We start from the raw sequence: 22,703 nt of genomic DNA, 5'->3' as shown, positions 1-22,703 counted from the left end.
CCCCCAAAACCACTCCAGACCCTCCTTTCCTCCAACACAACCCCCCCAAGGTGCCCCATCCCTACCTTATCCGCGAGCCCCTTGCTGTGGGAGCAAAGCCCGACCCCATTGTGTGCACCCCACTTGTACAGACCCCCAAAATGCCTCCAGACCCCCAAACCCCCTCCAAACCCTCCTTTCTTCCAGCACAACCCCTCCAAGGCGCCCCATCCCTACCTTATCCGCCAGCCCCTCGCCATCCTCAGCCAGCAGGTAGACAGCCCCTCCCTCAGCCAGCAGGATGGCCGTGTCCGTGGTGGACAATGACCTGGGAGCAAAGCCTGACCCCACCAGGGATTTGTGCAGGCCCCCAAAACCACTCCAGACCCTCCTTTCCTCCAACACAACCCCTCCAAGGCGCCCCATCCCTACCTTATCCGCCAGCCCCTCACCATCCTCAGCCAGCAGGTAGACAGCCCCTCCCTCAGCCAGCAGGATGGCCGTGTCCGTGGTGGACAAGGACCTGGGAGCAAAGCCTGACCCTGCTATCTGCACCCCACCAGGGACTTGTACAGACCCCCAGAACCCCTCCAGACGCCCCTTTCCTCCAGCACAACCCCTCCAAGGCGCCCCATCCCTACCTTATCTGCCAGCCCCTCGCTGTGGGAGCAAAGCCCGACCCCATTGTGTGCACCCCACTTGTACAGACCCCCAAAATGCCTCCAGATCCCCAAACACCCTCCAGACCCTCCCTTTCCTCCAGCAAAACCCCTCCAAGACACCCCATCCCTACCTTATCCGCCAGCCCCTCACCATCCTCAGCCAGCAGGTAGACAGCCCCTCCCTCAGCCAGCAGGATGGCCGTGTCCGTGGTGGACAATGACCTGGGAGCAAAGCCTGACCCCACCAGGGATTTGTGCAGGCCCCCAAAACCACTCCAGACCCTCCTTTCCTCCAACACAACCCCTCCAAGGTGCCCCATCCCTACCTTATCCGCCAGCCCCTCACCATCCTCAGCCAGCAGGTAGACAGCCCCTCCCTCAGCCAGCAGGATGGCCGTGTCCGTGGTGGAGGACGACCTGGGCCTGCCCTGGTGCTGGTGCAGGATGGCCGTGAGGCCGCTGTCCTGGGGGGCCTTGCGGCCCAGGTGGGGGCTGCCCTTCTGGGGCTCCAGCGAGCCGCTCTTGGCGCGGCGGCCGGCGCCGTGCAGGCTGGTGCCGCGCTTGATGGAGGGCCGCGAGCGGATCTGCTGCAGCACGCGGTTGAAGGCCGTGGGCCGGGCGGGCAGGTCGTGCAGGGACACGGCGTAGGACACGCGGTGCATCTCCGGGGAGCGCTCCTTCTCGTCGGGGGAGTCGTGGTCCGAGGCCACGCCGTGGGCCGTGCATGAGGCGGGGGCGGCCGTCGGTGGGCCCGGGGTGGCCGGCTCCTGCGAGCTCTGCTGGTCGCGCTCCCGCGAGCGCCGGCGGCTGTGGAACAGGTGCTTGAGGCCGTGGCTGAACATGGAGCCCTCGGAGAGCTGCTGGATTTTCTGTGGGGAAAGAGGGGGTTAATTGAGGGGGTTAATTGAGGGAATGGGGGCTGTTCATTGAGGGTATTAATTGAGGGAATGGGCACTGTTAATCGAGGGAATGGGTGCTGTTAATTGAGGGTGTTGATTGAGGGAATGGGCACTGTTAATCTAGAGAATGGGTGCTGTTAATTGAGGGTGTTAATTGAGGGAATGGGCACTGTTAATCGAGGGAATGGGTGTTGTTAATTGAGGGTGTTGATTGAGGGAATGGGCACTGTTAATCGAGAGAATGGGCGCTGTTAATTGAGGGTGTTAATAGAGGAAATGGGTGCTGTTCATTGAAGGAAGGAGTGCTGTTAATCGAGGAAATGGGTGCTGTTAATTAATGGAGGGAATGGGTGCTGTTAATTGAGGGAATGGGCGCTGTTAATTGAGGGTGTTAATAGAGGAAATGGGTGCTGTTCATTGAAGGAAGGAGTGCTGTTAATCGAGGAAATGGGTGCTGTTAATTGAGGGAATGGGCGCTGTTAATTGAGGGTGTTAATTGAGGGAATGGGCGCTGTTAATTGAGGGTGTTAATTGAGGGAATGGGCACTGTTAATTGAGGGTGTTAATAGAGGAAATGGGTGCTGTTCATTGAAGGAAGGAGTGCTGTTAATCGAGGAAATGGGTGCTGTTAATTGAGGGAATGGGTGCTGTTAATTGAGGGTGTTAATTGAGGGAATGGGCACTGTTAATTGAGGGTGTTAATAGAGGAAATGGGTGCTGTTCATTGAAGGAAGGAGTGCTGTTAATCGAGGAAATGGGTGCTGTTAATTGAGGGTGTTAATTGAGGGAATGGGCGCTGTTAATTGAGGGTGTTAATAGAGGAAATGGGTGCTGTTCATTGAAGGAAGGAGTGCTGTTAATCGAGGAAATGGGTGCTGTTAATTGAGGTTTAATGAGGGAATGGGTGCTGTTAATTGAGGGTGTAATTGAGGGAATGGGCGCTTTAATTGAGGGTGTTTAATATAGGAAATGGGTGCTGTTCATTGAGAAGGTGCAGTTAATCGAGGAAATGGTGCTGTTAATAATGGAGGGAATGGCGCTGTTAATTGAGGTTCATAGAGGGAATGGTGCTCTAACTGAGGATAGTGCTGTTAATTGAGGGAATGGGGCTGTTAATAAGAAGGTATTAATTAGGAATGCACTGTAATCGAGGAATCATGCTGTTAATAATTTAGGGAATGGCGTTTTGTTATATTGAGGGAATGAGTACTGTTAATTGAGGGTGTTAATTGAGGGAATGGGTGCTGTTAATCAAGAGAATGGGTAAATATTGGCAATACTAAGTATTAGTACTTGGAAATACTAAATATTAATGGAAGTATTGGTAATACTAAGAATTAGTGGAATTATCAGAAATACTAAATATTAGCATTTGGAAAGATGAAGTTTTAGTGAAAATACTAAGTATTAGTGGAAATATTGGAAATACTAAATAATGGTACTTGGAATTACTAAATATTAATGGAAATATTGGAAATACTAAGTATTAGTGGCCTCAGCCATGTACCAAGAGCCCCCAAGCTCCAGAGGGTATCAGGGTTTTTTTCCTGTGACATTTTCCATGAACCAGCCCTGTGCCACTAAACCCAGTCCAAACTGGTTTATAAATATAAAACTATTATAAAGTATATAATAATATACATAAATATTTAAAATATTAAAATTTTATAATATATATTATATTAAAACAATATGTAATAATATAAAAATAAGATATAATATTATGTAAATGAGATATAATTATATATTAAAATAATATATAATAACATATAAATACAAACTGGTTTCCAGCAGGGGATGGGGAATGCCCTGAGCATTCCCAGCTCTCCCTTTCCAGGGGCTGCATCCCACATTCCCAGCAAACAATCCCTGGGTGGCAGCTGGCCACGGGGAAATCATGAATATGGATGGTGGAACAGATCCTGCTCCTGATTGCATCCAGGGCAGCCTGGCCAGGGTCCTGGAAATCCAGGGTTCCACTGGAACCTGGCCAGGGATCTTCCCTGCAAGCACTGGAAATCTGGGGTGCTGCTGGAACACCCAGATTTGAGGCCAGGGTTCCTTGCAGCCCCTGGAAATTCAGGGTTCCATTGGAAATCCAGGGTTCTGAAACTGGAACACCCAGATTTAAGGCCAGGGTTCCACTGGAAATTCGGGGTTCCATTGGAAATCCAGGGTTCCCTGCAGCCACTGGAAATCCAGAGTTCTACAGGAACACTCAGATTTGAGGCCAGGGTTCCACTGGAAATTCGGGGTTCCATTGGAAATCCAGGGTTCCCTGCAGCCCTGGAATCCGATTCATGGAACACCCAGATTTGAGGCCAGGGTTCCACTGGAAATTTGGGGTTGCTTGGAAATTCAGGGTTACACTGGAAATCTGGGGTTCCCTACAGTCACTGGAAATTCAGTGTTCCATTGGAACACCCAGATTTAAGGCCAGGGTTCCACTGGAAATTCGGGGTTCCATTGGAAATCCAGGGTTCCCTGCAGCCCCTGGAAATCCAGGATTCCATTGGAACACCCAGATTTAAGGCCAGGGTTCCACTGGAAATTCGGGGTTCCCTACAGTCACTGGAAACCCAGGGTTCTACAGGAACACTCAGATTTGAGGCCAGGGTTCCCTGCAGCCACTGGAAATCCAGAGTTTCACTGGAAATCCAGGGTTCCACTGAAAATTTGGGGTTTCACTGAAAATTTGGGGTTCAATGGAAATCCAGGATTCCATTGGAACACCCAGATTTGCATCCCAGGAGATTTTGGCCCCGTGCTCTTCACATCCCCTGTGTGAGGAGAACTGGGGAGCAGCGACTTCCAAAGCATTTCCAAATCCCAAATCCCAGCATTTCCAAATCCCAAATCCCAACATTTCCAAATCCCAAATCCCAGCATTTCCAACGGGCTCAGAGCATCCCCAGAGCCCCGGTGGCACAAAGCTGGGATTTTGGGACAGCTGAGACGTTCCAGGAGCTGCAGGCAGAGGAGCAGCTCAGGGCCATGCAGAACGAGCTCCTTCCCCTAAAAATCCCAAAAAACCCAAACCCAGCACACCTGGAGGAACCAGCAAAGGGATCCTGTGCCCCCAAAATCTGCAGGAAAAGCTTTTCACCCTCCCCGAGCCACTCACAATGCAAATCTCCATCCTTTGAGGCTCTTCCTTGGAAATATAGAATAAATCTCCCGGTGCTGAATGGCTTCTTGGGGAAATAACAATTTAAATTTTATTCTATTTATAGAGTCTCTATGGAAACAGAGGCAGCATTTGAGAGGTAAGAGCTCCAAACCCCCAGATTCCCTCCCATGGAGGGCACGGCCAGAGCTGCACAAGGTCCAGGTGAAAAGAAAATCCAAACTCCCTTAAAGCCTTCAGGTAAATTATTTGTGATATGGACTGCCCAATCTTGACTGATCTTCTGCAGAAATAAACAATTTCAGTTCTCATTTCAGTTTTTTAAAAAATAAATTTAGTTCTGCTGGTGAATTTGCCTGAGCTGAACATCTTTAATATTCCTTAATATAATTTCTGTGAAAGTTCTTACACAAAATACTGACTAAGTTAAATGATGAGTTGTCTCAAATTGCTTAAATTGCTTTCTTTCTTTAGGAAAATTTATTAGAAATTGTTACAAAGCGGAACTTTGAATTTCTTTTCAGCCAGAGCTGCACAAGGTCCAGGTGAAAAGAAACAACAAACTCCCCTAAAGCCTTCAGGCAAATTATTTGTGATATGGACTTCCCAATCTTGAATGATCTTCTGCAGAAATAAACTGAATTAAAAAAGAAAATATTCAAAAAATAATTAATTAAAAATAAATAAATAGAGTTTAAAAATAAATAGAGTTAAAAAATAAATAAATAGAATTAAAAAATAAATAAATAACTTTCAGGTCTCATTTCACATTGTTTTTTTATAAATTTAGTTCTGCTGATGAATTTGCCTGAGCTGAACATCTTTAATATTATTTCTGTGAAAGTTCTTACACAAAATACTGACTAAGTTAAATGATGAGTTGTCTCAAATTGCTTAAATTGCTTTCTTTCTTTAGGAAAATTTATTAGAAATTGTTACAAAATGTATCTTTGAATTTCTTTTCAGCCAGAGCTGCACAAGGTCCAAGGGAAAAGAAACAACAAACTCCCCTAAAGCCTTCAGGCAAATTATTTGTGATATGGACTTCCCAATCTTGAATGATCTTCTGCAGAAATAAACTGAATTAAAAAAGAAAATATTCAAAAAATAATTAATTAAAAATAAATAAATAGAATTAAAAATAAACAAATAACTTTCAGTTCTCATTTCACATTGTTTTTTTTATAAATGTAGTTCTGCTGGTGAATTTGCCTGAGCTGAACATCTTTAATATTATTTCTGTGAAAGTTCTTACACAAAATACTGACTAAGTTAAATGATTATTGTCTCAAATTGCTTAAATTGCTTTCTTTCTTTAGAAAATTTATTAGAAATTGCTACAAATTCAAAGTGAAACTTTGAATTTCTTTTCAGCCAGAGCTGCACAAGGTCAAAGCTAAAAGAAACAAACTCCCCTAAAGCCTTCAGGCAAATTATTTGTGATATGGACTTCCCAATCTTGAATGATCTTCTGCAGAAATAAACTGAATTAAAAAGTAAAATATTAAAAAATAATTATTTAACAATAAATAAATATAATTAAAAATAAATAAATAGAGTTTAAAAATAAATAGAGTTCAAAAATAAATAAATAGAATTAAAAAATAAATAAATAACTTTCAGTTCTCATTTCACATTGTTTTTTTATAAATTTAGTTCTTCTGGTGAATTTGCCTGAGCTGAACATCTTTCATATTATTTCTGTGGAAGTTCTTGTACAAAATATTGCCTAAGTTAAATGATTATTGTCTCAAATTGCTTAAATTGCTTTCTTTCTTTAGAAAATTTATTAGAAATTGCTACAAATTCAAAGTGGAACTTTGAATTTCTTTTCAGCCAGAGCTGCACAAGGTCCAGGTGAAAAGAAAACCCCAATTCCCTTAAAGCCTTCAGGCAAATTATTTGTGATATGGACTTCCCAATCTTGAATGATCTTCTGCAGAAATAAACTGAATTAAAAAAGAAAATATTAAAAAATAATTATTTAAAAATAAATAAATAGAATTAAAAATAAACAAATAACTTTCAGTTCTCATTTCACATTGTTTTTTTTATAAATGTAGTTCTGCTGGTGAATTTGCCTGAGCTGAACATCTTTAATATTATTTCTGTGAAAGTTCTTACACAAAATATTGCCTAAGTTAAATGATTATTGTCTCAAATTGCTTAAATTGCTTTCTTTCTTTAGAAAATTTATTAGAAATTGCTACAAATTCAAAGTGGAACTTTGAATTTCTTTTCAGCCAGAGCTGCACAAGGTCAAAGCTAAAAGAAACAACCAACTCCCTTCCCCAGGGAGATGAAAACAAACTAAAAGTGGAGCTGGAAAGGTTTTGGGAGCCAAGATGCCCTCAGGGCTTCTGGATCCAACAGCTCCAACCCAGCAAAATTCACCTTTTCAGACAAATCCCCTCAGGCCCTTTCCGAGTTTTCCTGCAAGAGGCTTTCATGGGCTGGGCAGGCACGGGGTCTGCATGGAAAAAAACAAATTTGCATGGAAAAAAAAAATAAATATAAAAAATGAGGGAAGCAAGGAGGGATGCCCTCAGGGCTTCTGGATCCAACAGCTCCAACCCAGCAAAATTCACCTTTTCAGACAAATCCCCTCAGGCCCTTTCCGAGTTTTCCTGACAGAGGCTTTCATGGGCTGGGCAGGCACGGGTCTGCATGGAAAAACCAAATTTGCATGGAAAAAAATAAATAAATTTAAAAAATGAGGGAAGCAAGGAAGATGCCCTCAGGGCTTCTGGATCCAACAGCTCCAACCCAGCAAAATTCACCTTTTCAGACAAATCCCCTCAGGCCCTTTCCGAGTTTTCCTGAAAGAGGCTTTCATGGGCTGGGCAGGCACGGGGTCTGCATGGAAAAAAACCAAATTTGCATGGAAAAAAAAAAATAAATATAAAAAATGAGGGAAGCAAGGAGGGATGCCCTCGGGGCTTCTGGATCCAACAGCTCCAACCCAGCAAAATTCACCTTTTCACACAAATCCCCTCAGGCCCTTTCCGAGTTTTCCTGCAAGAGGCTTTCATGGGCTGGGCAGGCACGGGGTCTGCATGGAAAAAAACCAAATTTGCATGGAAAAAAATAAATAAATTTAAAAAATGAGGGAAGCAAGGAGGGATCCCAGGCTGGAACCCACAGAATTCCAGCTCTGGGTTTGTTGTTTTCAGGAGCTGTGAGGGGTGGCCACAAACCAATCCTGTGCTGCTGCACAAGCTCTGTTTTCTCGTGTTTTCCCAGGAATATTCCTGCAATTCCAGAGCTCAGGCATTTTCCTGGCACAGAGCAGAGGCTATTTTGGAACAGCCACTGCTTACCAACCCCAGCAATGGACACAGATTCATTTCTCAGCGCGGACAGCTGTGAAACACAGGGCTGAATCCAAAAATATCTTTATTCCTTTGGGCTTTCACATCAGCACAGCCAGGCTCTGCTGCTTGGTGCTGGGACTTGGTTCTTATGGACTTCAAAGCCACTGCAGCTGGAAAAATCCCATTTTAGCCCAAACCAGGACATTTTGCAGGAAAACTGGGACTTGGAGGACAGTTTTGGGCTCTTTGGCGATGCCCTTGCCACGCCAGGCTCCCCAGGGTGGTTTTGCTGCTGCTGCCACCCAGCCTGAACCATTCCCTGACACCCAAACCCCTTCCTCAGATTGCAGACGGACACACAAGGAGAGGATCTGGTTGCCACGACCTCCCAGCACGGCCCCAGGCTGAGAAATCCTGCTCAATTGTGAGGATTGTTAATTATTGATCCGTCCCCAGCCCGCCCAGAGGCTCCAGACGAGGCTCTGCAGCTCTTTGGAACATTTGCACAAATGTGGGGGGAAGTCTCATCCCTTCCCACCCCATCCCAAAATATTCCATATTTTAGGGCATGGGGGGAAATCTCATCCCTTCTCACCCCAACCAATTCCAGATTTTAAGTCCCGTCCCATCCCATCCCATCCCATCCCATCCCATCCCATCCCATCCCATCCCATCCCATCCCATTTCAGATTTTAAGACACAGGGGGAAAGTCTCATCCCTCCCATCCCATGATCCTATCCAATCCATATTTAGGGCAAGGGGAAGTTCATCCCTTCCACCCATTCAGATTTTACCATCCATCCCATCCATCCATCCCATCCCCATTTCCAGATTTTAACATCCCATCCCATCCCATCCCATCCCATCCTATCCTATCCCAGATTTTAAGACCCAGGGAAAAGTTTTATCCCTTCCCTTCCCATTCCATTCCATATTTTAAGTCTCATCCCTTCCCCTCCCATTTGTATTTATATGTTATTATATATTATTTTAATATATAATTACATCTCATTTATATAATATTATATCTTATTTTTATATTATTACATATTGTTTTAATATAATACACATTATAAATTTTTAATATTTTAAATATTTATGTATATTATGCTATACTTTATAATAGTTTTATATTTATAAACCAGGGGCACAGGGGGAGGCCACAGCCCCCAAACAGCAGCAGGATCCAGCAGATCCTCCTCATTTTGGATTTTCCAGCCCTGCTGCTGCTTTCCCACCTGATTCTCCTCAGGCAGGCCCAAGAGGCTCCTGCCACCACCCAGCCAGGCTGGGGACAGGCTCAGAGCTGTCCCCAAGGGTGACAACCAGCCCAGCCCAGCCCAGCCCTGCCCCTTCTCCCACAGCATCCCGAGCTGCCACAAACGCCAAGGAAAGCGCCTGGATGTTCCCAAATGGCAAACGCAGCACTCCCCCACAGCCTGCTGCTCCTCGGGGACAGCTGAGAGCAGCAGCAGCAGCAGCAGCATGTGACAAACGTGACTCATGCTGGGCAGGGCACCCGAGTGACAGCGACAGCCCAGAGCCCCGGGAATAACGGGAATAACGGGAATAACGGGATGTGTGCCCAGGTGTGGGGACAGCAGGGAACGCATGGCCCAGGTGGGAATGGTCTGGGAATATCAGGGAAGAGCAGGAAATTCAATGTTCAGGTGTGGAAACACTCTGGGAATAACAGAATTCACTGGCCAGGTGTGGGAATGCTCTGGGATAATGGGATGTGTGTCCAGGTGTGGAGATCACAGGGAATGCACTGGCCAGGTGTGAGAATGCTCTGGGAATAGCAGGAAATTCAATGTTCAGGTGTGGGAACACTCTGGGAATAACAGAATTCATTGCCCAGGTGTGGGAATGGTCTGGGGATAATGGCATGAACTGTCCAGGTGTGGGGATAGTAGGGAACGCATGGCCCAGGTGGGAACGGTCTGGGAATATCAGGGAAGAGCAGGAAATTCAATGTTCAGGTGTGGGAATGCTCTGGGATAATTGGATGTGTTCCAGGTGTGGGAATGCTGTGGGATAATGGGATGTGTGCCCAGGTGTGGGGACAGCAGGGAACGCATGGCCCAGGTGGAATGGTCTGGGAATATCAGGGAAGAGCAGGAAATTCAATGTTCAGGTGTGGAAACACTCTGGGAATAACAGAATTCAGTGCCCAGGTGTGGGAATGCTCTGGGATAAAGGGATGGATGCCCAGGTGTGGGGACAGCAGGGAACGCATGGCCCAGGTGGGAATGGTCTGGGAATATCAGGGAAGAGCAGGAAATTCAATGTTCAGGTGTGGAAACACTCTGGGAATAACAGAATTCACTGCCCAGGTGTGGGAATATCAGGGAAGAGCAGGAAATTCAATGTTCATGTGTGGGAATGCTCTGGGAATAACAGAATTCAGTGCCCAGGTGTGGGAATGCTCTGGGATAATGGGATGTGTGCCCAGGTGTGGGGACAGCAGGGAACGCATGGCCCAGGTGGGAATGGTCTGGGAATATCAGGGAAGAGCAGGAAATTCAATGTTCAGGTGTGGGAATAACAGAATTCACTGCCCAGGTGTGGGAATAGCAGGAAATTCAATGTCCACGTGTGGGAACACTCTGGGAATAACAGAATTCACTGTCCAGGTGTGGGAATGCTCTGGGATAATGGGATGTGTGTCCAGGTGTGGAGATCACAGGGAATGCACTGGCCAGGTGTGAGAATGCTCTGGGAATAGCAGGAAATTCAACGTCCACGTGTGGAAACACTCTGGGAATAACAGACTTCCCTGTCCAGGTGTGGGAATGCTCTGAGAATAGCAGGAAATTCAATGTTCATGCGTGGGAACATTCTGGGAATAACAGAATTCACTGCCCAGGTGTGGGAATGCTCTGGGATAACGGGATGTGTGCCCAGGTGTGGGGACAGCAGGGAACGCGTGGCCCAGGTGGGAATGGTCTGGGAATATCAGGGAAGAGCAGGAAATTCAATGTTCTGTTCTGGGAATAACAGAATTCAGTGCCCAGGTGTGGGAATGCTCTGGGATAATGGGATGTGTGGGGATAGCAAGGAATGCACTGGCCAGGTGTGGGAATGCTCTGGGAATAGCAGGAAGAGCAGGGAATTCAGTGCCCAGGTGTGGGAATGCTCTGGGAATAGCAGGAAATTCAATGTCCACGTGTGGGAATGCTCTGGGAATAACAGAATTCATTGCCCAGGTGTGGGAATGCTCTGGGATAATGGGATGTGTGCCCAGGTGTGGGGATAGCAAGGAATGCATGGCCCAGGTGGGAATGGTCTGGGAATATCAGGGAAGAGCAGGAAATTCAATGTTCAGGTGTGGGAATGCTCTGGGAATAACAGACTTCATTGCCCAGGTGTGGGAATGCTCTGGGATAATGGGATGTGTGTCCAGGTGTGGGGATAGCAAGGAATGCACTGGCCAGGTGTGGGAATGCTCTGGGAATAGCAGGAAATTCAATGTTCAGGTGTGGGAATGCTCTGGGAATAATGGGATGAACTGTCCAGGTGTGCAGATCACAGGGAATTCACTGCCCAGGTGTGGGAATGCTCTGGGAATAATGGAATTTATTGCCCAGGGGTGGGAATGCTCTGGGAATAGCAGGGAATTCACTGTCTATGTGCAGGAACACTCTGGGAATAACAGAATTCATTGCCCAGGTGTGGGGATAGCAGGGAATGCTCTGGGATAACAGGGATCCAGGGAAAACAGAGAGCCAGGGAAAACCAAGAGAGCCAGAGAAAACAGAAACCCAGGGAAAACCAACAGAGAGCCAGGGAAAACACATCCAGGGAAAACAGAAACCCAGGGAAAACAGCAACCCAGGGAAAACAGCAACCCAGGGAAAACCCTTGGCTCAGGAGCAGTGGCAGTTTGGATGCAGGGTTTTGGATGGATCCCATCACTCCTGCAGGAATCGCTGGCACCCGGGGGTTGCTGAGCACAGCTGTCACACACCAGCTCTGCTCCTTGCCAGAACTCATTTTTCCCCTGTTTTTCCCCAAGGGTGTCAGCAGAGGAGCCAGAGCCAGGGCTGGGAAGGGAGAGCTGCCATGGATCTGCTGGAGTTTAGGGCTGGAGGTGACACCAGGCAGGCTGTGCTGGCTCCAGGGTGCCACCTCAAACCCATCTCACTGCAGCCAAGAGTTTACTCTGATCCTAAATCATCCATGGGGACAGAACAGGGACAGGAATCTCTGATCCTTAATTATCCAAGGGGACAGGAATCTCTGATCCTCAATTATCCATGGGGACAGAACAGGGACAGGAATCTCTGATTCTGCTCCATCCATGGGGACGGGACAGGGACAGGAAACTCTGATTCTGCTCCATCCATGGGGACAGGAATCTCTGATCCTCAATTATCCATGGGGACAGAACAGGGACAGGAAACTCTGATCCTTCCACAGGGACAGGAATCTCTGATCCTCAATTATCCATGGGGACAGAACAGGGACAGGAAACTCCAATCCTTCCACAGGGACAGAACAGGGACAGGAAACTCCGATCCTTCCACAGGGACAGGAATCTCTGATCCTTAATTATCCAAGGGGACAGGAATCTCTGATCCTCTCCCATCCATGGGGACAAGAATCTGATCCTGCCCCATCCATGGGGTCAGGACAGGGACAGGAATCTCTGATCCTGCTCCATCCACAGGGACAGGAATCTGATCCTTCCCAATCCATGGGGACAGGAATCTCTGAACCTTAATTATCCATGGGGACAGGAATCTCTGATCCTTCATCATCCACAGGGACAGGAATCTCTGATTCTTCATCATCCATGGGGACAGAACAGGGACAGGAATCCCTGATCTCCTTAATTATCCATGGGGACAGGAATCTCTGATCCTTCATCATCCACAGGGACAGGAATCTGATCCTTCCCAATCCATGGGGACAGGAATCTCTGAACCCTTATTATCCATGGGGACAGGAATCTCTGATTCTTCATCATCCATGGGGACAGAACAGGGACAGGAATTTCTGATCTCCTTAATTATCCATGGGGACAGGAAAGGGACAGGAATCTCTGATCCTTCATCATCCACAGGGACATGAATCTCTGATTCTTCATCATCCATGGGGACAGGAAAGGGACAGGAATCTCTGATTCTTCTCCATGCACAGGGACAGGACAGGGACAGGAATTTCTGTTCCTGCTCCATCCATGGGAACTGGAATCTCTGATCCTTCATCATCCATAGGGACAGAACAGGGACAGGAATCCCTGATCTCCTTAATTATCCATGGGGACAGGACAGGGACAGGAATCTCTGATCCTGCCCCATCCATGGGAACAGAAATCTCTCTCTGATCCTTCCCCATGCACAGGGACAGGAATCTGGATTTGGAGCAGGACCAGCCTGCACCCAACCCCACAGGGGGTTTGGAGGCAGGAAAACTCAGATCTATTAATTAATGATTTATTAATTTATGAACTGGTGGTGGCCGTGGCACAGCGCCTGGCACGCTGTGGCAGCTGTGGGCAGCAGCCTTGCCCGAGTTGTGCCCAGTTTGAGGATTTATTTTAATGAATTGCTGCATTAAAGGTGAGCCCTGGCAGCAGACCTGCAGGAAGGGAGCACGGGCAGCTCGATAAAATCAATGGGGTTTGTTTGGCCTCGGATGCTGCTGCTGGAGGAGGCTGTGGAGCTCCAGCTCCGGGTGGGATGTGCCAGCCCTGGAATGTTTGGGATGATGGGCACAGCCATGGGAAGCTGCAGCTCCAACATTCCCACCCCTTTCTGAGCCTCTGTGGCCCATGTGGGATGGAGAAGGGACAGAGAAAAACACCTTGGATGTGCCAAGCGTGGCCCTGAGCTCATGGATGAAAGTCAGAAAATCATGGGATGGTTTGGGTGGGAAGGGACCCTAAACCTCATCCAGGTCCAGGCGTGGGCAGGGACATCTCCCACTATTCCAGGCTGCTCCAAACTCATCCAGCCTGGCCCTGGACACTGCCAGGGATCCAGGGCAACCACAGCTCCTCTGGGATACCCTGTGCCACCCTCCCATGCCATGGATGTGCCCGGCCCTGGCTCCTCCAGCTGTTTTTGGGGCAGCAGCAAAGCCAGCACAGCCTCAGGAGCTGCTGGGCCACCAAGGGAAGGCCCCAGGTGCCACCTCCAGCAGCCACGGGGGCTCCCTGTGCTCAAAGCAGCCGAGGTTTCCTCTGGGAACAGGGATTTGATCTCCTGGCAGTGCCATCGTGACCTTGACCCCACCGGTGACACCGAGGGGCTCCATCCTGCATCCCACATTTCCCGCTTTTTCCTCCAGGGCTTTTTGAAAGCACCCACTCTGCCCTCTGATCCCGCCCTGCCCACGGCACTCCCACCCCTGCACACCTGAATTCCACACTGGGAATTCACCAATAAAACCCCGCTGAGCCGCCGGGGGTCGGAGCTGCATTTTTGCCCCAAATCCAGAGGAATTCCGTGCTGGATTCCAGCAGGATCCCCGCTCTGGGATGGGCTCGGTGCCGCCCGCAGCGCTGCAGTGCCCGGGGTTTGTGTTTTGTTTTCCTCCTCCTCCTCCTCCTCCTCCTCCTCCTCCGGCCCCGCGGGCCCGGCAGGAGCAGCCTCGGGGCCATTCCCACATTCCCACATTTCCACACCGTCACTCCCGGTGCCGCAGCCACGGAGCCTCCTGGATCCTACCGGAGCATCCCCCCAGGATATTCCCGGAGCATCCCCCCCATATTCCCCTCGATCCTACCGGAGCATCCCCTCGGATTCTCCCGGAGCATCCCCCCCTGGATATTCCCAAAGCATCTCCCCCATATCCCCCTAGATCCTCCCGGAGCATTCCCCCACATCCTACCGAAGCATCCCCCTCATATTCCCCTGGATCCTACCAGAACATCCCCCCCATGTTCCCCCGAAGCATCCCGGGGCATCTCCCCCAGATCCTCCTGGATCCCCCCGGATCATCCCCCCAACTCCCGGCAGGGATTTCCCGGGATCAGCGCAGCCCCTCCGCAGAGGAGCAGCCCCCAAACCCGGGATTTCTTCATCCCAGGAGAATCCCAATCCCAGGAGTGTCCCTGCTGCAGGATCAGCCCCATCCTGGGACCACCTCCATCCCGACCCCAGGAGGATCCTACTCCAGCAATTCCCCATCCCAGCAGGGTCTCCCATCCCTGGAGCATCCTCATCCAGTAGGATCCCCGGAACAGGGACGGGGCATCCTAATCCCAGTAGGATCTCTGCTGATAGGACCATCCTCATCCCAGGAGCACCCCAATCCAGGAGCACCCCACCCAATCCAGGGGTCTCCTCCTCCAGGAGCACCCCATTCCCGGGATCATCCTCATCCTAGGAGCACCCCATCCCAGAAGCACCCCAATCCAGGGGTATCCTTCCCCTGGAGCACCCCGTTCCCAGGATTACCTTAATCCAGGAGCATCCCAATCCAGGGGTACCCTGCCCCTGGAGCATCCCATTCCCAGGATCATCCCTATCCCAGGAGCACCCCAATTGAGGAGCACCCCAATCCAGAAGCATCTAAATCCAGGGGTCTCCTCCCCTTGGATGGGGATGATTTCTAGGATCATCCCCATCCCAGGAGCATCCCAATCCACGAGTACCCTGCCCCTGGAGCACTCCATTCCCAGGATTATCCCCATCCCAGGGTTCCCCCATTCCCAGGGTTCCCCCAATCCCAGAGCCATCCCGCATCCTCCAAGGTCACACCTGTAGGACCGAGGGGATGGATGGGGATGGCGGCACTCCCGAGCTCCATCGCTCCGGTGACCCCGCCGGGCTCTCCCCACCCCGGCCACCACCGGGACCCCCTTCCCCGCCGAACCCCCCGTGTTCCACCGGGGCGCTCCCGCCGCTCACCTTCAGGTCGGGGGGCTTGGAGCGCGGCGGCGCCGGGACAGCGCCCGCCTCGGGGGCCGCCGCCGCCTCGCCGGCCTTGCCCTCCATCACTCCGTGACCGGGTGATTCCCCCGCGGCGCCGGGATCCTCCTCGGGCTGCTGCAGCTCGTCCGAGCGGCACCGCTTCATCCCGGGAGCGCCGTGCCCGCGCCGAGCGGGGGGCGCCTACGGCCGCAGCAGCGGTGCCGGCGGCGGCGGGCGGCGCCCCGGCGGCCGCTGCGGGGCCCGCGGGCTGCGCGGCCCCGGCCCGCCCGCCCCGCCGAGCCCGGGCCGGGCGGCGGCTCCGCGCCGCGGCGGCTCCGCGCCCGCCGCCGGCACCGGCATCGCCGCCGCCGCCGCGCCTGATGGACAGCGCCGCTGGCCAATGGCGGTGGGAGGGAGGAGGTGTCCCGCGTGGTGATTGGTGGAGCATGCTCCGAGGGCGGTGCTGGCGGGAGGAATTGACCAATGAAGGCGCGGGAGGGGCGGGGCCGGCGATGGTGATTCGCGGAGGCGGAGCGGAGCTGGAGAGGGGCGCGCCGCCTCCTGCCGAGCCGCTCCGCGCAGCGCGGGATGGGGGACCTGCAGGCGGCATCCGAGCTCCCCCTTTCGCTCCCCCTGTTTAAATACATCATTTCATGGTCGTTCTCGTTTTTTGGGGAATTTTTGCTCGTCTCCCGCGGTGGTGCGCAGAGGCCGCGGGGAGAGGTAGGCGGCCGCGCTTCGAGAGACTACAAATTCCATGCGGCCTTGCGGCAAATTAGACTACAACTCCCGGCATTCCCCACGGGGGTTAGGAAAATGAACTATATTTGGATGTAAATAAACTACATCTCCCTGCGTGCCTCGCGCCCTGGGTGCGCCCGGCCTCCTCCCCCTTTGCCCTGCGGCGCGCCGACAAACGTTCCGCGCACACGCAGCGCGGCCGGTGGAGGCGCTTCCCCTCGGGAGAAGGCGGCGGCCGCGGGGGTCGGGGAGGCGGGAGGGGCGGGGGGTGGGGGGGGTTCGGGAAGAGAGGAAATCCTCGGGGAGGTTCCTCCCCCACCATCGGCAGCCTGGCAGGGCCCGAGAGCTGCCCGCGGTGGGGAGGGGATAGCGGGGCGGACCCGGAGGACATGGAGGGCGAGGAGGCCCCGTCATGGCGGGGTCCCGGCGGGGCCGTGCGGGAGCTCTGCCGCTCTTTCGGCCACTACAACCGGCACCTGGCGAGGCTGCAGCACAACCTGCGAGAGACCAAGAGGTTCTTCCGGGACGTCAAGTTCTCCCAGGGACATCCCTTCGCCTCGGCGCCCGCCGGTGACGGCCCCCGCTCCGCCTGGGATGGGGATGGGGGTCCCGGGGACGGCGGTGAGAGAGGGGCGGGGGCGGGCGGGGTGTGAGGGTGAGGGGTCTGGGGGGGTAAAGGGGGAATTTCTGCGGGTGAGGGGTCTTTGGGGGGCTTGTCAGGGGTCTCTGAGGGGCTTGTGATGGTTACGGTGCGGAGTGAAGTGTCCGGCTTGGGGGAGCTGTCATGGGGGTTACAGGGCTGGGAGTGCCTGGAGGGTGGGAGAGGCTTTGTATCTGTGATTTAGGATCGGTATAAGGACAATATTCTTCTCCCAGAGGGTGCTGGGCACTGCCCAGGCTCGTCAGGGAATGGGCACAGCTCCAGGAGGGTTTGGACAGCGCCCCAGGGATGCTCAGGGTGGGATTTTGGGCTCTGTGCAGGGCCAGGAGCTGCACCCAGCATCCCTGTGCGTCCCTTCCATGGGTTTAGATGGGGACCCCCTGCCCCTGACCCTCTCCAGAGAGGGGGTTCAGAAGGGGCAGCACAATGAGGGGCTGGCAATCCTTGTTTGTCCCGGAATTCCTGGGAATTGTGGCCTCACGGGCTGCCATTCCCTGTTTGTTTTGGAATTCCCTGGGAATTGTGGCCTCACTGGGGGCTCTGTGCTCAGGGAATGAGGGGCTGCCGTTCCCTGTTTGTCCCTGGGGCTCTGTGCTCAGCTGCTGCTGTTGACAAACAGAGCTGAGGGTGGCACCTCTGCTGCCACGGGCAGGACTTGGTGTTTCCATGAGACTGTCTCGTGAGAGGGGCTCAGTGTGATGTGTCCATAAAGGTTTTCTTCATTCATCCCCAAAAGGCTCCTGAGTCATCTCTCGTGGCCCCTTGTCCAGGATCCTTGTCCAGGGTTCTTGTCTGGAATTCTTGTCCAGGGTTCTTGTCCGGGATTCTTGTCCAGGTTTTTTGGACCTGCTCATCTTGCACTCCAAATCCTGGTTTCACATTGAAGTGTTGAGTTTTTCTGTCTGCGTCTAAAAAAAAAGTGGTTTTGGGCTGATTTGGGGTTTTTTTCCCTTTGTGGGGTTGTGCAGTTGTGGCTGGAAAGGTTTTGGGAGCACCTCAGGATTTTGGGAAGTGGTTGCTGCTCCTCTCACCAGGCTGGGTGGGGAAGGAGATTTTGGGAAGGGGCAGAGCCAGGTGAGCCTGTGATGTTTGGAATTTGGGATTTTTTTGCATGGAGAAGAGGAGGATTTGGGGTGATCTGATGAGAAAAATGGAATATTTCCAATATTTCCAAGGCATGGAGTGCCAGCAAACAGGGAATGGCCAGAGGGCAGGGAGAGATGGGATTTTGGGAATAAATCCTTCCCTGGGAGGGGCTGGGATGGAATTCCCAGAGGATCTATGGCTGCTCCATCCCTGGGAGTGTCCCAGGGCAGGTTGGACAGTGGATAAAATGGGGAAAAAAATAGAAAAAATTAATCAAAAGCTTGGAGCTTCCACAGATCCCATAAATCCGAGCTGAGGTTGTTCTGCCGAGCTCTGGGTGGGTTTGGAGAGGAGTCCTGGTGAGAGCCGCCCTTGTTCCGGGGCAGACAGGCCTCCTTTGATCCCGGGAATTCATGGGATTGTGGATGTGAGGATGTGTGGATCTGTGCCCCGGGGCTGCCCCGCCGCTCCAGCGCCAGCGCGGTCACATGGGCCGGGATGGGATGGGATGGAACCAGGGATGGAATTGGGATGGAGAAGGGATGGGGCTGGGGTGGAACCAGGGATGGAATTGGGATGGAGAAGGGATGGAATTGGGATGGAGAAGGGATGGGGCTGGGGTGGAACCAGGGATGGAATTGGGATGGAGAAGGGATGGAATTGGGATGGAGAAGGGATGGGGCTGGGGTGGAACCAGGGATGGAGAAGGGATGGGGCTGGGGTGGAACCAGGGATGGAATTGGGATGGAGAAGGGATGGGGATGGGATGGAACCAGGGATGGAATTGGGATGGAGAAGGGATGGGGCTGGGGTGGAACCAGGGTAGAGCCGGGATGGAGTTGGGATGGAATTGAGACAGGGCAAGGGTAGAACCAGGGTGGGGCAGGGATGGAATTGGGGTGGAGCAGGAATGGGGCTGGGATGGAACCAGGGTGGGGCCTGGGTGGAATTGGGATTGGATTGGGATGGGGCTGGGATGGAGTCAGGATGGGGCAGGATGGAATTGGGATGGGCAGAGATGGGCTGGGATGGAGCTGGGCTGGAATTGAGATAGGGCAGGTGGGGCAGGGATACGCCAGGATTGAATTGGGATGAAGCAGGGATGGAATTGGGATGGAGCAGGGATGGAGCTGGGATTGAACTGGGATAGGGATGGAGCCAGGATGGAGCTGGGATGGAGCAGGGATGGAATTGGGATTGAGCAGGGATGGAACTGGGATGGGGCTGGGTGGGACACGAATGGGGCTGGGATGGAGCTGGGATGGGCTGGGATGGAACCAGGGTGGAGCTGGGATGGGGCAGGGATGGAATTGGAATGGCGCTAGGATGGGGCCAGGGTGGAGCTGGGATAGGGATGGGGCTGGGATGGAACCAGGGTGGGGCCTGGGTGGAATTGGGATGGGACAGAGATGGGGCTGGGATGGAGCTGGGCTGGAATTGAGATGGGGCAGGGTGGGGCAGGGATAGGGCCAGGATTGAATTGGGATGGAGCAGGGATGGGGCTGGGATGGAGTCAGGGTGGGGCAGGGATTGAATTGGGATGGAGCAGGGATAGGGATAGGGCTGGCATGGGGATGGGATGGGGCCAGGATGGAATTGGGATGGAGAAGGGATGGGGCTGGTGTAGAACCAGGGATGGAACCAGGGTAGAGCTGGGATGGGGCAGGGATGGAATTGGGAGAGGCCAGGATTGAACCAGGATGGAGCTGGGGTGCAATTGGGATGGAATTGGGATGGGGCAGGAATGAGGCAGGGATAGAGCTGAGATGGAGTCAGGATGGAGCCAGGGTAGGGAATGGGGCTGGGATAGAGCTGGGGTGGAATTGGGATGGGGCTGGGACGGAGCAGGGGTGGAGCCAGGATAGAACAGAGATGGAATTGGGATGGAGCAGGGATAGAATTGGGATGGAACAGGGATAGGGCCAGGATTGAATTGGGATGGAATGAGGATGGGGCTGGGATAGAGCTGGGGTGGAATTGGGATGGGGCTGGGATGGAGCAGGGATGGAGCCAGGATAGAATTGGGATGGAATTGGGATGGAGCAGGGATGGAGCAGGGATAGGGCCAGGATTGAATTGGGATGGAATGGGGATGGGGCTGGGATGGAGCAGGGGATGGGACTGGGATGGAACCAGGGTGGGGCAGGGATGGAGCTGGGATGGATCAGGGATGGAGCAGGGATAGAATTGGGATGGAGCAGGGATAGGGCCAGGATTGAATTGGGATGGAATGGGGATGGGGCAAGGATGGAGCAGGGATGGAGCAGGGATGGAGCTGGGATTGAACCAGGATGGGGCAGGGATGGAATTGGGATGGAGCTGGGATGGAGCTGGGATTGAACCAGGATAGGGATGGAGCCAGGATGGAGCTGGGATGGAGCTGGGATGGAGCCAGGATGGAGCTGGGATGGAATTGGAATGGGGTTGGGATAGAGCAGAGATGGAACCAGGGTGGAGCAAGGATGGGGCTGGGATGGAGCAGGGATGGAATTGGGATAGATCAGGGATGGGACCAGGATGGAGCTGGGGTTGAATTGAGCCAGGATGGAGCTGGGATGGAGCAGGGATGGAGCTGGGATTGAACCAGGATAGGGATGGAGCCAGGATGGAGCTGGGATGGAATTGGAATGGGGTTGGGATAGAGCAGAGATGGAACCAGGGTGGAGCAAGGATGGGGCTGGGATGGAGCAGGGATGGAATTGGGATAGATCAGGGATGGGACCAGGATGGACCTGGGGTTGAATTGGGTTGGGCCAGGATGGAGCTGGGATGGAGCTCCAGCCCCTGGCATGCCCAGGAATGTGGCTGCATCCCTCAAAAATGGGAAATTCTGATCCCACTTTTTACTGAGTCCCTCCCACCCTGGATCTGTGTCCGTGCTGATCACGGGAATCACAGGAAAGGAGTTTTAACCCTGGATCCTGGAGAAAAAAATGGATTTGGGAGGACCTTGGGAAAGGTGTTTCAACCACAAATCCTGGAGGGTTTGGCAGGACTTTGGAGCAGTTTCCCAGTAGCCAAAGGAGCTCCAAGAAGGCTGGAAAGGGAAAAATTTTCACCTGGAAAAGGGAATGAGGAAAAGTTTAGATGGGATATGGGAAGAAATTCTTCTCTATGAGGATGAGGAGGGGCTGGGATGGAATTCCCAGAGAATCTGGGGCTGTTCCATCCCTGGGAGTGTCCAAAGCCAGGCTGGAGCATCCTGGGGTCCCTGCATGGCACAGGAACAGGAGGAGCTTTGAGGTCCCACCCAAACCATCTCCATCCATATAAATAATCCCTCAATCATTTCATTTAAACTTCTGTATCCCAGTGATTTTTGGAGATAGTTTTACTGGATTTAAGGATCCACCAATTCCAAGGAGATATTTTGCTGGATTTTAAGGATCCATCAATTCCAAGGAGATATTTTTTGCTGGATTTAAGGATCCACCAATTCCAAGGAGATATTTTTGGAGATATTTTTTGCTGGATTTAAGGATCCACCAATTATAAGGAGGTATTTTTGCTGGATTTTAAGGATCCACCAATTCCAAGGAGATATTTTTTGCTGGATTTAAGGATCCACCAATTCCAAGGAGATATTTTTTGCTGGATTTAATAATCCACCAATTCCAAGGAGATATTTTTGCTGGATTTAATAATCCATCAATTCCAAGGAGATATTTTATGCTGGATTTAATAATCCATCAATTCCAAGGAGATATTTTTTGCTGGATTTAATAATCCACCAATTCCAAGGAGATATTTTTGGAGATATTTTTTGCTGGATTTAATAATCCACCAATTCCAAGGAGATATTTTTTGCTGGATTTAAGGATCCACCAATTCCAAGGAGATATTTTTGCTGGATTTTAAGGATCCACCAATTCCAAGGAGATATTTTTGCTGGATTTAATAATCCACCAATTCCAAGGAGATATTTTTTGCTGGATTTAAGGATCCACCAATTCCAAGGAGATATTTCTGGAGATATTTTTTGCTGGATTTAATGATCCACCAATTATAAGGAGGTATTTTTGCTGGATTTTAAGGATCCACCAATTCCAAGGAGATATTTTTGCTGGATTTTAAGGATCCACCAATTCCAAGGAGATATTTTTGGAGATATTTTTTGCTGGATTTAATAATCCACCAATTCCAAGGAGATATTTTATGCTGGATTTAATAATCCACCAATTCCAAGGAGATATTTTTGGAGATATTTTTTGCTGGATTTAAGGATCCATCAATTCCAAGGAGATATTTTTGCTGGATTTAAGGATCCACCAATTCCAAGGAGATATTTTTGCTGGATTTAATAATCCATCAATTCCAAGGAGATATTTTTGCTGGATTTAATAATCCACCAATTCCAAGGAGATATTT

General features: G+C 51.3%; 3 protein-coding genes across 3 annotated transcripts in view; 1 reads left to right on the top strand and 2 right to left on the bottom strand.

The window, feature by feature from the left end:
• Positions 1-66: 66 nt before the first annotated feature.
• Positions 67-16,118, bottom strand: LOC135457964 (transmembrane and coiled-coil domains protein 2-like). Its single transcript, XM_064732816.1, has 5 exons — positions 15,845-16,118; positions 773-1,510; positions 432-528; positions 217-320; positions 67-84 (listed from the first exon to the last, which is right to left on the bottom strand). Exons 1-5 carry the CDS (start codon positions 16,010-16,012, stop codon positions 67-69), a joined length of 1,125 nt encoding a protein of 374 aa, XP_064588886.1. The 5' UTR covers positions 16,013-16,118.
• Positions 16,049-16,979, bottom strand: LOC135457963 (uncharacterized). Its single transcript, XM_064732815.1, has 2 exons — positions 16,746-16,979; positions 16,049-16,444 (listed from the first exon to the last, which is right to left on the bottom strand). The coding sequence occupies exons 1-2, from the start codon at positions 16,977-16,979 to the stop codon at positions 16,049-16,051; spliced, it is 630 nt and encodes a 209-aa protein (XP_064588885.1).
• DSTYK (dual serine/threonine and tyrosine protein kinase) overlaps positions 16,870-22,703 on the top strand; it is a 37,176-nt gene continuing 31,342 nt past the window's right edge. The window contains exon 1 of the mRNA XM_064732938.1: positions 16,870-17,209. Coding sequence (XP_064589008.1) covers positions 16,978-17,209 — 232 coding nt within the window. The 5' untranslated portion in view covers positions 16,870-16,977. The remainder of the gene's footprint in view (positions 17,210-22,703) is intronic.

The sequence above is a fragment of the Zonotrichia leucophrys genome, chromosome 26 (assembly GCF_028769735.1).
Source record: "Zonotrichia leucophrys gambelii isolate GWCS_2022_RI chromosome 26, RI_Zleu_2.0, whole genome shotgun sequence".
Lineage (NCBI taxonomy): Eukaryota > Metazoa > Chordata > Aves > Passeriformes > Passerellidae > Zonotrichia > Zonotrichia leucophrys.
This window is presented reverse-complemented; position numbering and strand designations above follow the sequence as displayed.

Coding starts and splice junctions, on each gene's coding strand:
- LOC135457964 (XM_064732816.1), bottom strand. CDS start 16,012: ATGAAGCGGTGCCGCTCGGACGAGCTGCAGCAGCCCGAGGAGGATCCC. Junction 1,511..15,844: donor CCAAGCCCCCCGACCTGAAG/GTGAGCGGCGGG, acceptor CTTTCCCCACAG/AAAATCCAGCAGCTCTCCGA. Junction 321..431: donor CTACCTGCTGGCTGAGGATG/GTGAGGGGCTGG, acceptor TGGTGGGGTCAG/GCTTTGCTCCCAGGTCATTG.
- LOC135457963 (XM_064732815.1), bottom strand. CDS start 16,979: ATGTCCTCCGGGTCCGCCCCGCTATCCCCTCCCCACCGCGGGCAGCTC. Junction 16,445..16,745: donor GTTTGTCGGCGCGCCGCAGG/GCAAAGGGGGAG, acceptor TGCCGCCTGCAG/GTCCCCCATCCCGCGCTGCG.